Source organism: Propithecus coquereli, unplaced genomic scaffold (assembly GCF_000956105.1).
Source record: "Propithecus coquereli isolate 6110/MARCELLA unplaced genomic scaffold, Pcoq_1.0 Scaffold396, whole genome shotgun sequence".
Lineage (NCBI taxonomy): Eukaryota > Metazoa > Chordata > Mammalia > Primates > Indriidae > Propithecus > Propithecus coquereli.
In genome coordinates, this window is record NW_012149685.1 from 369,424 (window position 1) to 382,739 (window position 13,316).

Sequence of the window (13,316 nt, forward strand, 5' to 3'; positions counted from 1 at the left end):
GGGTAGGGGTGTATATCCTTGGATTTTAACTATAAGGTAATTTTTTTTAAAAAACGGCCACTAATTACTGAAGCCAAATGATTCTATCCTCCCTCCGTGTTCTCCCACTTACTAATAGTGACTTTCACCAAGTTAGAGGGAAAAGTTCAAATTTAATGTACCAAGAAATCACCAACTTAAAAAATCTCATGCATTTGTTATATGCGTAGGAAACAATTTCAGTTACAACATGAAGAGCACTTATCAAAAGCACCTAGAAGATGATGTTGGTTTATTAATTACATGGCAACTAATCACATTACTCATACTACTTCTTTGCTCTGGGATAGCGATCCCCTTAGCTTTGCCTCTCTCACTCCTTTTATCCTCAGGGCTCAAACTAAGTTCTCCCCTTGATAGCTCTTTTGCTATCATCCTGCTACAAGACACTAGAATTATTATGAAAGACTTGAATTACCCTAAAAGAAAACCCTTTATAGATGGGCTTACTTTTGGATTTCTTTTTTCTAGAAAACAATATATATTGCTTATCTTGAGAAAAGATAACTTTCTTGTTAGCTATCAAAAAAATAACTGTTCTCTAGACATTCACACACATCGCCAATGAAAACAAAGAAAAAAATCCTTACTTGGGATCAACAGTACTCATAAGCTTCAGCAACTGATCTGCGGCAAGAGACTGCAAAACAAACAAAAAGAACGGGGTGTGTGTGTGTGTGTGTGTATATATATATACACACACACGATCGGGGATACATAGAACAATAAATGATTGCTATTTTGTTTTCTCAGTATGTTGAAATATCCTGGGATAACCTGTTAAACCTGTAAGAAGTATCGTGCCACAGACACAATGCTGATCAAAAGAAATATAATGCAAGGTACATATCACATTAAATTTTTTAGTAGCTACATTAAAAAATTAAAAATACGTGACATTAGTGGCTACAGTATTGGATAGAGAAGCTTTAGCAAGTTATCTGAAGATTAAGAGGCTGAACATAATCTTATTAAGGATTTATTGAGAAAATATTTAACATTTTAAAGAAACATAGAAAATAAAACTCATGCCTATTTACTCTGGCTCCATGACACACTGATGATTTGTTGGCATACTGTGAACCTATTCTATTTTGAACTATTATAAAACAAGAAATTCTTTAGTGGACAAGGGCTATACTAATTCAGTGACCATTTAAATCTCTTTTTTAACAAGTCTACGTAAGAAAAATTATTACTACAACATAGCTGTTAACTCCTGCTCTTGAAATGCAAACTAATAGTTAATAAAACAAATTTCCTATAAAAATGAGGTCAAAAGTTAAAGGGTAATAAGTTGTACCTGAGAGTTCAAGTTTGCTCCCGGAAGCCCAAGTGCAGCAAGGGCAGGATCAAGAGTAGGAGCCCCCAAAGCAGCCAATGGAACAGCGCCAATCTGTGAAATTTCACATTTGTTTAAAACTGTTTCAGTTCCTTATACCAAGGGTTGATACTTATTTTCTGTAAAGGGTAACATGGTAACTAGTTGAAGTCTGTGGGCTATGTGGTCTCTGCTGCAACTACTGAACTGCACACGAATCTATATACCTACTGCCACTGTAGCTCAAAAGCAGTGATAGACAATACATAAACAAATGGTTGTGTTCCAATAAAAATGTATTAACAAAAACACAGGTCTGGTCCAAAGGCTACAGTTTGTCAATCCTTGCTCTATATATAATGGCCCCATTTTCATTCATCACAGAACATTTGCCCCCTAAAATCAGGATTTAGATATCAAATAGGAAATAACTTTAGTTACAGCATGAAGAGCACTTACCAAAACAAGATGTTGGCTATTAATTACATGAAAATACCAAATATTTCAGTATAGTCTTGTACCGTTTAGAAATATTTATTGTTTCTTAGCTCCAAAGCCACTATTCTTTGCCCTGCTGCTTTGTGATACCAGAGTCAGGACTTTTCTGAAGCATTTCTCCTTTGATAGCTGCTATGATATTAGACTTTGTCAAAAGGAGTGCTGGAAGGACACGGACTAAGGGGCTTCTCTTCCTGGTTCCTGTGTCCCCTTCCTGATTATTCCCATAACACTATGTGATACACACAGTGGTTTTCACCTCTCAGTGAGCTTCAGTGCCGTCTCCTCAGGTAGCTTCCTAACAAGTTCTGAGGGCACCCAAGACAACCTCTTCACTATCCACCCCTTCAAAAAAGGTCTAAATCTTAGCATAGATGGGAAAGGGGAGTCTCCTGATCTGTATTTGTGCTCCTTCTGTTTCAGCTTAGAGTCAGTGGTTGTTTCTCACACCTGGGATTCCTGCATTCATTAGAATTCCCCTAGTGATCTATATTGCTAGTAACTCTGATTAATCCATAATTTAACTGACACAAACCACGTAAAATTCTTTACATGGTTTAGAGCTTTAGAGGCAGTTTGAATTTTTCTACAAGCACTGTGCTGAAAGTTCTCCAGTTAATTAATGTTGAGTAATACTAAGTACCAAACTTTCTGTAAAGAATAGGCAGTGTTAATACTACTTTAATTTGCTATCTAACATAGTTATCACATACTTCCATACATCAAAGGGATCTCTAGAAATTAGCCAGACCCTCATTTCATTAGCAAAAAAACTAGGGGTTAAGACTTAATCAAAACCATACCCCAAAAGCCTGGGAGCTCCTGATCTTTCCATGATATTATACTCTACAGTTCACTTCATAGTTAAGAGAACCAATTATTTACACAAGCAAAATGATATAATAAAAAGAATGCTTTTATAAATTTGTAGTTGAGGCTCATCATTCACTATTATCGGTGTAATTGCTGACCAACTGCAATCCCTCTGAACAGTTAGCATACATGGTATTTAAAGTGCCTTTTAGTTGTAAAATGATATGCTTCTTACAGCATTATCAGTGTTAGAAACATTACTCTAAGCAACTTTATTTCATCTTTCCCACATCGGACAGCCCCACCAAGAATACATCTTTGGCCAGGTGTGGTGGCTCACGCCTGTAACCCTAGCACTTCGGGAGGCTGAAGTGGAAAGACTGCTTTAGGACAAGAGTTCAAGACCTGCTTAAGCAACATAGTGAGACCCAGTCTCCACAGAAAATTAAAAAAAAAATTAGCTGGATGTGGAGGTGTGTACCTATGGTCCCAGCTATTCAGAAGGCTGAGGCAAGAGGATTGCTTGAGCCCTGGCTGAGTTGGAGTTTGCAGTGAGCTATGACAGGGCCACTGCACTCCAGCCTGAGCAACAAAGCGAGACTCTATCTCAAAACACAAAACAAAAAAAGAGCCCATCTATTGCCACCTACCATCACCACACACAAAAAAAGAATCCATCTTTATTTTCAAGCCATCTCCTTAATTCAAATCCCCCGAATAACAGCCAAAGAGCAAAGAAAAGAAAGAAAAAATAAAAATGAAGGGTTAACTTGAGAAGTCTCAACTTCAGCTTTATTTTCTTTCATGGTGCAAATGAATATATTTTTAACAGTGTGTTCACAGAAGTGTTATTATGTCTCATGAGATTTTTCCACAATTACTTATGGGTTACTCTGAGAGCCCCAATGACAAAAGTGACATAACAGATATTTTATGATTTTCAGAATGTTTTTAAAATGCAAACTTCTAAGAGACTCTGGGCAGTATTTCTGATTATAATACAGCCTTTTACAATACTTTGCACACTCGATATTGCTCTAAGAACTAGAATCTTACCAACACTTACAAAGCTCAAACATATTTAGCTTTATTCACAAGTCTGTGTTCCTTTCCATGCTCTAAGAATTCAACAGAACTAATACCTGAGTAAGTGGGTTAGGAGTAGGCAGGAGTCCACCACCAGGCAGAAGACCTGCCACTGCATTAGCTGGTGCCAACAGAGACAAAGCCTTAGTCTCATCAGGAATAACTCCTGCAGAGAAACATCCTTGCATTAGAATACATTCTTTTGTAAAACAGAAAACACACAAAAACACCCAGAAAATGTCTCCCTGATACACCACCTGAGTTTGTTGAAAGTACTTATGTTCGCTAAAATATAAAGCTTGATTTCTATGATTATTTATCATTAATTTTATGTCAGAATGAAACTTCAATGTGTGAAAATTTGTTTCCTTTTTCTCTACAAATGGTTAAGTCTAGAGTAAAAAAAAATAGCACAATACACACTACTTTTTTGTTAACACTGCCAAGATTTCATCACCTGTACTCGATTTTTAAGTCATGAACCAAACGTAAGCAAGCACAGTCGGTTCTCCAGGGGTGTGCTCTCAACTTTCAAAAGCTGTTTTATGAACAACGACTCGTGTCGGCTGCTTCACTATAAAGCACACAGAAAAATCAAGATACACAAGACAAAAAAAGTTTGATTTAGGGGTTAATAATATGGTACAGTTACTATGATTTTCTTTTACACCTACCATACAAATTTTGTAAAAATTAAGAGAAGAAAAGTATGTAAAGGAAATATTCTGTTGGACTCAAGCGTAGGGCTTTTGCTGACTCATGAAAATGAATATGAATGTTTCTGAAGGTCTCTGAATACACACGGGATGTGTGTGTGGGAGTGAGTGAGAAAGAAAGAGAGAGAATAGGTAAAACAACATGGCACATTCCTTACCTGTACAGTAAAATGCTTTATGTTCCAACATGTGCCATGCTAACCATACCAAAAAATGTTGCTATATAGTGTCAGTTCAAAAGCTAACTTAGTCAAACTCCTTAAGCCAAAAATTACATGTATGTCTGTTTTTAAAGCCTAATCTGTGTATTCAGATATAGTCTAAGGGTCCTAAGACAAATATTTATGTAGACAATTTAAATTCTATCCAACAGCAAAAGCCCTATACAGATGGATTAATCTGTTAATGTGCCCAAGCCCCCAAAATGAGAGTTCAATAATACAATTAAACTACATATTTGCAAATACCAGTAGTATTTCTGTAATACATATTAAGAAACTGCATCTCATCATAAAACATACAATATGTACAGGGCACTTAAGAGAAACTGGATAAGCTGCAGAAGAAAACTGTTGGGTGGTATTTTCAGCAGGGCCTGGTATATAGTTCAGGCTGAACCAGGGAAAAGAACTGTAAAACACAACAACAAAAAAGAAAAACCACTGTTAAATAAAGGTAATGGTTCCTTCCACCTATACTGAGAAGTGCCGATAATATAAACAAATGTATACTACACAGCACTGTTATCTTGCTTGTGTCAGAGCTGTCATCAATTTAGATACCAAGAGTTATGGAGGGGAAGGGGGAGAAGATCATTTAGATATAGGGCATTAATGCATCAATATCAACAAACCTACAAAGATTATGGGATAATTTTGCATGCAAAATTATGTCTCAAGAGGATATATTAAGTATCAACATCTTACTCAAATTAGTGCATTTGCAACATTTCTGGTAAACTAAAATCCTCTTGCATTTATTGTGAGACACCTGATAGAAGATCTGCATTCATTAAAAAAAAAGTCATGCATCTGATCCTCTGATTAAAAAAAGACTATTTAAAAATAAAACTACAATTTAAAAATAGCAATGAGGCCCCTCACCAGTTAATTTTCATGCGTCAAGAGTATTTTTTTTACTGCTGCTTTGATAGAACCATGAAATACTGCATGAATGTGTAGAAATGAAAGAAAAAGAAACAGACAAAAGAAACAAACATTAACCAAGGAACCTAAATAACCCCCAAATCCATTACTATTAAGAGTTCCTTCCAAATCCAGCTATCTTAGTTTTACCAATTAAGACTATTCCTTACCGTAGACTTTTTGTCTATTGTTCTATAACACTGACCAAGAGCGAACACCAAAGTGTAAGAGCTAAATCCAGAGTTAAAGGTGACAAAGGGATTGAATATATCAAGTTATTTAGTGGAGGTAACATTAATACAGCATATCATACCAGAATTAAATTCATCAAGAATAGATTTCTAAACTAAATATTTCCCTAATGCTATACACCATACACTCCTAAATATTTCGCTTTCAAAAACAGGTCTAGAAAAATTAGTATGGTCTAAAAACATTTATGAAAGCCAGTTATATGATATACTGTATTATGTTTAGGGTTTGGGAACTCTAATACTTAGCCAATAAAAATTCTTCAAATTTAAAGACTTAACTAAAATGTTTTTCACATTACTCACATGATTTGACCCTTATTCCAAGACCTATCATCTGTATTTTATTCATCCTTAATTTGAATTCTGTAAATTTTCTGTTGATGATAGTCTTACCCTACAACAGGCACACTAACATAAAAGAAATTACTTAACCAAAACCCACTAACTCAAAATTTATCTATCTATTTTAAAACCTTAAAACCAGGCTCATACACTTTAGTACCATGGAGATAGATGTACTATTATTACACAGCATGCCTTATCCCATCTATAAACGTAAGTTAATTTCTTTAGAAAAACAGAGGCAATTTCTCTAAGTTTTAAGGATTAGACATTTCACAACTTTTACAAGGTATGGTGTAAATGTTCACATTTGTACTCAAAGATCTAAGATAGCATCTAAAATCAACAATATCAAGATTCTGCTTCCACTGACCAGTTTTTATTAAGGAAAGGGGAAAGCGATTAAATTCTGGTCAGCATATTTATTAAATTATTAACTTATAATCCAGTAATTTTATATTTCAGTGATTTCTTTGATAAAAATTTACAGTTACCAAAAAACAAATCAAGTAGCAGTACACTGGGAACAAACTAATTATAAAATATGCCTTAGAAAATTTTACAAAACGGCATTAAAATAGTGCTGTCTTGTCACAGTGGCTTTTTTAGATCCAAAAAACCTGCTCAAATTTTCTGTCAAATTACTTTAACAGCCTAAAATGTAAAAAGAGAGAAAATGTAGTTAACAAATGGTTACACCAGGAAAACACTTGGGGGACTTGAGTGCTTGCTGGCCTTTAGTTAATGTCTAGAATCCCCTGTAGCTGCAGAGGACCCACTGTTTTTCAGTCATCTGGAAGGGTTTTGCATTTGCCTTCTCCACTACAAAAATCACACACACAAATAACAGAGAGAAGAATTTATTATTTAGAGATATTCTAGAAAATATAGCAAAAATGAACAAGAAAATCTGGCATAAAAACAAAACACCCAGTGCCCATCTGGCACCTAAGCTACAGGAAATCTTGAACTTTCACAAAAACCAAAATCATTGCAACCCTTGCTATACTGGAATTCAGCGTGGGTTTTTTTCCAAGGTATCAATATAAGGAAGGATTAAGGAAATAAAACTAACCTAGTCATTTATTTAAAACAAAAAATAACATCATGCATTTGAAGGTTGCTGTTTAAGTGTACATGAAGTGAACCATTCATCTTCAGGACTTTTTCATAAAACGCAACATTAAATTAACTAAGTAGATGTATCTTGGGGAGTTACAATTAGGGACATACTTTTAATGAACTTAAAAATGTTTTAAGAGAAAGCAAAAAAGTTAAATGCTTTATAAAAACAGACCTGATTTCTAATTTTTAGAATTAAAACAAATCTGCAAGTAAAAATCATGGGCTGCAGTATAACAAGGGTTTCAAAATGTTAATAGCTTAGATTTTAACATGCTACTAATGCTCACTCTACAACTATACTGAGGTAGATGGTCATCTTAGGATGCCCACATAGGTAGTTAAACAAAGCACAAACCTTCTGCATATGGTACGACTATCAAAGCTCTGTCAACGAATACAGTGTTTGTCAGATGCTGTGCCACAACTGCCGAGTCCGGATCATGGAACTTAACAAAGCAGACACGAGATGAGACCGGCAAAGGTGAATCACTAAAAAAAAAGTAAATAAATAACATAAAAGAAGGAAAAAAAATAATATCAGCTAAAACACAAATCAGCATTTGCATTCCAAAAGTAAAACAGGCAGATGGAAATACATAATATATGTAAAAACATAGTTAACCAGGTTAAAAGAAAACATCCCCAATAATGTACTGGTCACTGAAATAATGTAGCAAGCTGCAGTGGAGATAAAAACCTATAATCACTTTAAATTTACAGTGAAAACGAAATCTCAGAGTTTGAGGAGACAACAGAAGTGTTAACATTTTATTCATAATACCAATACCAGCTATTTTAAAATACAGGTAATAGGTAGTTTTGCTTTAGGAACTTTCCATTACGGTTAATTTCTCAAAGTAAAAAGACCAAGAATTTTCCACTTCAGGAACAAAAGTATGTATCATGGGAAAGAAGTACATTTATTTGATAATTAATGAATTTTCTTAAACTGCATAATAAACTGGTTCCATACCCTGTCTTCTCTTATCTACAGCATGTAAGAACTCCTATGCACTGTAAATAATTCAGGCTTTCTGGTTTGGAACACGAACATTTTCAGAGAAAAGAAAAATTTTAAGCACACATGGGAACAACATTCCACCACCCTAATGCTACTGTGTAAAAATTTCAACAAGCAAAAAAGCCACTTCCCTCAGCAAATTGCTTCCTTAGGTAAAAGAAAGGCAAATAAGATAGACAACATAGGGAGCAGGTTGTTTTTTTTTTTTTTTAAAGTATACAGTGGTTCAAATTTCTTCCATGAAGCTCTCTGTGAAAGGAGGTGGAGATTACTCCGCAACTTCACAGCAAAGTTATTTGGAAAGCCAATGCCCTAGAGCAGAAGTGATCACATCGTTGCTGGTTACATATTAGAATCATCTGTGGCGGGAAAATATCCAGACTCTCCACTCCACATCAATTGATCTCTAATGAAGTACTGAGCTTCTCCTCTTCCTACTATAATTCTCCCTGACAATTTTAATATGCATCCTGGGTAGAGAACCACCACTTTATTATAATAAGCCAATTACATCATAGGACTCAATAATGAAAAGGGAAATTCTGCAATATATTTTAATACTATTTGAAGGGGGCTTCACTGTTAACTTTTCTAATAAAGGAGACATGCTCATGTGTACACAAAAATGTAATTCCATCAGATTTGGCTATACTAGGTATTTCAGATACATTGCCGAAAAGAAAAAATTTTCTTTTAATTTGAGTGCTAACAAGAAAAAATTTTTATCATAACTTGATGACTAACATGAGGCTACACATGGCCTGAGAACTCAAGCCCATTAGAACATTTAATACAAGTTTCCCAAAGAACATCTCCCATGTTAAGCACAGATCCTGATCTAGGTTCAAAGCAAAATTGACAATATATACACAAGGACTTTTTGCCATCTTGTTATAGAGGCTCACTGTTAAGTGTTTTTGAAAGGATTCAGTGTTTTTTTTTTTTTTTAATGGTGAAGCACCGCGGGTCTAAAATTTAACAATGTTGTACTTAAAGCAGTGAAAAGGTGACTTTAGCAGTTTTTTCTTTTTTAAAGAGATGGGGGTCTCCTTATGTTGCCCGGGCTCCCAACCCAGCTTTCCAGTAGCTGGGACTATAGCCAACATTTGTGCAACTCTATTAAGCTTTGGCACTTCACATTTCTTTTTTGACATCCATGTTTTTTACCGCTAAAATTAAAAAGCTTTTCTAATGCCACTATCATCTCATGTCTCTAACACCCAACACAGTATTAGCCTTGGGAAATAGTAGTAGTACATTTCTCAAAAGGTGACCTCTCTCAATTCTTTAACACTAGTCTTATCTCATTAAAAGAAATAACTCTCAAATATAAAATTCTTAAAGAATATAATGAAGAATTCTTCAGAAAAAAAAATTAGAAAGTACTGCCCTACAAAGGATCTGAAAACACATTTCTCAAAAGGCATACAATGGCTAACAGGCGTATGAAAAAATATTCAGAATCATTAGCCACCAGAGAAATGCAAATCAAAACTACAATGAGATATCATCTCACACCAATTAAAATGGCTTTTATCAAAAAGAAAGGCAATAAGAAATGTTGGCAAGAATGTGAAGAAAGGAGAACCCTCCTAATCTGTTGATGGGAATGTAAATTAGCGCAACCCACCATGGACAACAGTGTGGAGGTTCCTCAAAAAACTGAAAATAGAGTAATCATACGACCCAGCAATCTCACTCCTGGGTATATATCCAAAGGATGGGAATTCAGTATATTGAAAAGGTATCTGCACTTCCATGTTTACTGTAGCATTATTCACAATAGCCAAGATACGGAATCAACCTAAGTGTCCATCAATGGATGAATGGATAAAGAAATTGCGGTACACGGACACAATGGAATATTCTATAGCCACAAAAAAGAATGAAATCCTGCCATTTGAAACAACATGGATGGAACTGCAGAACATTAAGTGAAATAAGCAAAGCACAGAAAGACAAATCTCACATGTTCTCACTCATATGTGGGAGCTAAATATCAAAATCAATTGATCTGAAGGAAACAGAGAGTAGAATAACGGTGACCAGAGGATGGGAAAGGTAGTGGAGAGGGAGGGATGAAGTGGTGATGGTTAATGGGTGCAAAAACACAGTTACAATGAACAATACTCAATAGCACAACAAAATGACTATAATTAGCAATAAGTTAGGGTAGACTTTAAAATAACTAGAAGAATGGAGCTATCTATGTTCCTAACATAAATGTTAAATGTCTAAAGTGATGGACACCTCAATTACCGTGATTTAATTCACATCGTATGCCTGTATCAAAACATCACATGTACCGTATAAAGATACAACTATTAGGTACCCATAACTAAAATTAAAAATAATCACTGCCCTAGTGCTCACAATATATTTCCCCTTACTTGGTAATCTTAAAATGATTCACATTTATTTCTACCCACTAATGTCATAGGAATGCTACTATTTTGGCTATATCAAAACCTGTATGTGGTGGTGGGGAAAAGACCAAACATGAATAATTTGAATTCTGTGAAACAGACAGGAACTCAGAAGGGAAACTAATATAATTTATCCCCATTCGAAAGGTCTGCTTTAAAAATAGGTTTAAAACAAGTTTTTGTTGCCATTAGGGCCCACATTTATACTCTTGTATTTTCTCAGTTAAAACTTATTTTAAAAAGACATCTTAATATTAGAGGACACATGCTTTAAACTAATTTTCATATCCTAAAATTTTGTGCAGGTATCACTTTTAAAAATGTAAATGTTGTTTACTCCCTATCTTTAAGAATTAGTACAGATGAGGGAGAATTGAGGAGCAAGACAGAGAAAAGTGAGCCCTGACACTTTTTGCCCTCCGCATGAGTGATAGTATTGTTTCCAATGGTTCTTAAAGTGTCCTCTGAAAGCTGTTTCAGAATCTGCTAAGATGCACATAGAAAATTCAGATTTCTGTTGTTCATCTAGAGCCCAGAGAATCCTCCCTTTTATATGAGGGTCCAGATTCTTAACAAGATCCCCATTGATATTCATGCTCACTAAAGTATGAGAAGTGGTTGAGGCCACTGATAATCAGCTTTTCAATTCCCACTAAATACTATGCCAATCTTATGAGTGGAGAGTTACAAGCTTTAAACAAAGGCATCTTCAATGTCCAAAAAAGGGACTGTGCTACGGTGGCATTCACCTGAAAATCTGACTGTGGACCTCACACATTCTCTCCCTCATTATGTAAACATACAGTAAAACGTTTCTTTTATTAAAACATTTTTTTCTTTAAAGGTGAACTAAATTCTTTCCTTTATCTAAGTTATTTATACTTATATGACCATTAAAGTATCCATTTTGGGTCACTGAAAAGTTACTAATGAACTTAAATTTATCTACAGATCACAGTAGTCTTCAGTTATAACTTTGACAAGCTTCACTGGGATCATTACCTGATATGCACTCCAGTTATAATCTCCACTGTGAAATCACACTAAAACCAAACATGTGAATACCTAAGTGTAAAAAATAACTCACGAATTTCTTGGCTAAATCAACCACCTCCTGATCGAGTGGTAAAGGAGAGTTATAGCACTGGGGTTCAAGTACTAGTTCACACACTAGCAGTGTGGTTTGGGCATGCAAAACAATCTATGTGAATTTTAGTTCACTCATTTTGTAAAACAGGGAAAAAAAGATCCTTCCTCTGGGTTTGTAAGGACTGATTACGAAATTTAAAAAGCATCTAACTCACAACAGACATGCAAATAATGCTGAATTTCCAATATGCACTTTAGGAACAGAAAAAAATTACCATTTTTCTTTTTAAAAGAGAATAAATATGTGGGACACTGATAGATGCTTTGAAATAGCTGCAGGGCTGTCATTCTGAAGAGCAGGTTAAAATATTCCCTATTGTGAAGACAGCATTTCTATCTCTGGGTGAATATAGGCCGGTAGTTTTTTGCTTAAAAGAATCAAGAAATAGACGGATTCAACAATAAAACGATGCAGGAAACCTTACTGAGCAGGTTGTCACTGAAATGTGTGGTATAATTCCAGAAAGTTTTCCCCCAAATAAGCATGTAGAACTGAAATTAAGAGTTTCAGTAGGTATGGGTGGGGTTCAATCATAAATGTACTTAAAAAATGTCCTTTAGGAGATGTTGATGAACTCAAGAACCTCACAATCTACAAGAGAGAAGCTAACTTAACCTGTCAATTGGTCACGGGTGAAAAACGAAATAGTGTTAAGTAAGAGAAAGAGAAAACGAAGAGAAAAATGAAATAGTGTTAAATAGAGAAGACAAGGAGCATAATGATTTTTATTATATAAAAAATAAGACAGTGCCATATTTTTGTATAGGATGGTCAGGGAAGGCTTCTCTGATTAAGGAGACATTTGAGAAAGAAAAGAAGCAAGCATGTCATGGGCATTATCTAGGGGAATAAGTTCCAGGCAGCTATGATTGCCTTCTTGGAGGAAATTATACATAGTTGTCCCTCAGTATTCATGGGGGATTGGTTCCAGGGCTCCCCCCAGGTAACAAAATACACAGATGCTCAAAACCCATTGGTATATGACCTATGCACATCCTCCTGGCATACTTTAAATCATCTCCACATTACTTACAATACCTAATACAACATAAATGCTATGGAAATAGTTATACTGTATTGTTTAGGCAAAAATGACAAGAAAAAAAGTCTGTTGTATGTTCAGTAGAGACGCTCCCCCACCTCCCATATTTTTCATCTAGTCGGTAGATGCAAAACCCCCAAGATGCAGAGGGCTGATTGTATATACAGTAATCACAAAAAATCGAGTGACAAATTTGTTCACAAAAGATAGAATTTTATATAACCTGAGCCATTCAATCTTATTCTATGAGTAGAAAAGTATTTTTGGAAGGATGAACCCTTCTGGACCACTGAGTTCACAGTACATATCCCTGGCAATATTTCAACATTTTACTGTTG

General features: G+C 35.1%; 1 protein-coding gene across 1 annotated transcript in view; it reads right to left on the minus strand.

Annotated features, from left to right (window-relative positions):
* The window catches only part of SRSF11 (serine/arginine-rich splicing factor 11), a 30,800-nt gene that overhangs the window by 15,144 nt on the left and 2,340 nt on the right, over positions 1-13,316 (minus strand). The window contains exons 2-5 of the mRNA XM_012652674.1: positions 7,695-7,828; positions 3,814-3,923; positions 1,343-1,435; positions 630-679 (exon numbers count right to left, since the gene is read on the minus strand). Of these exons, the coding sequence (XP_012508128.1) occupies positions 630-679; positions 1,343-1,435; positions 3,814-3,923; positions 7,695-7,828 (387 nt within the window). The remainder of the gene's footprint in view (positions 1-629; positions 680-1,342; positions 1,436-3,813; positions 3,924-7,694; positions 7,829-13,316) is intronic.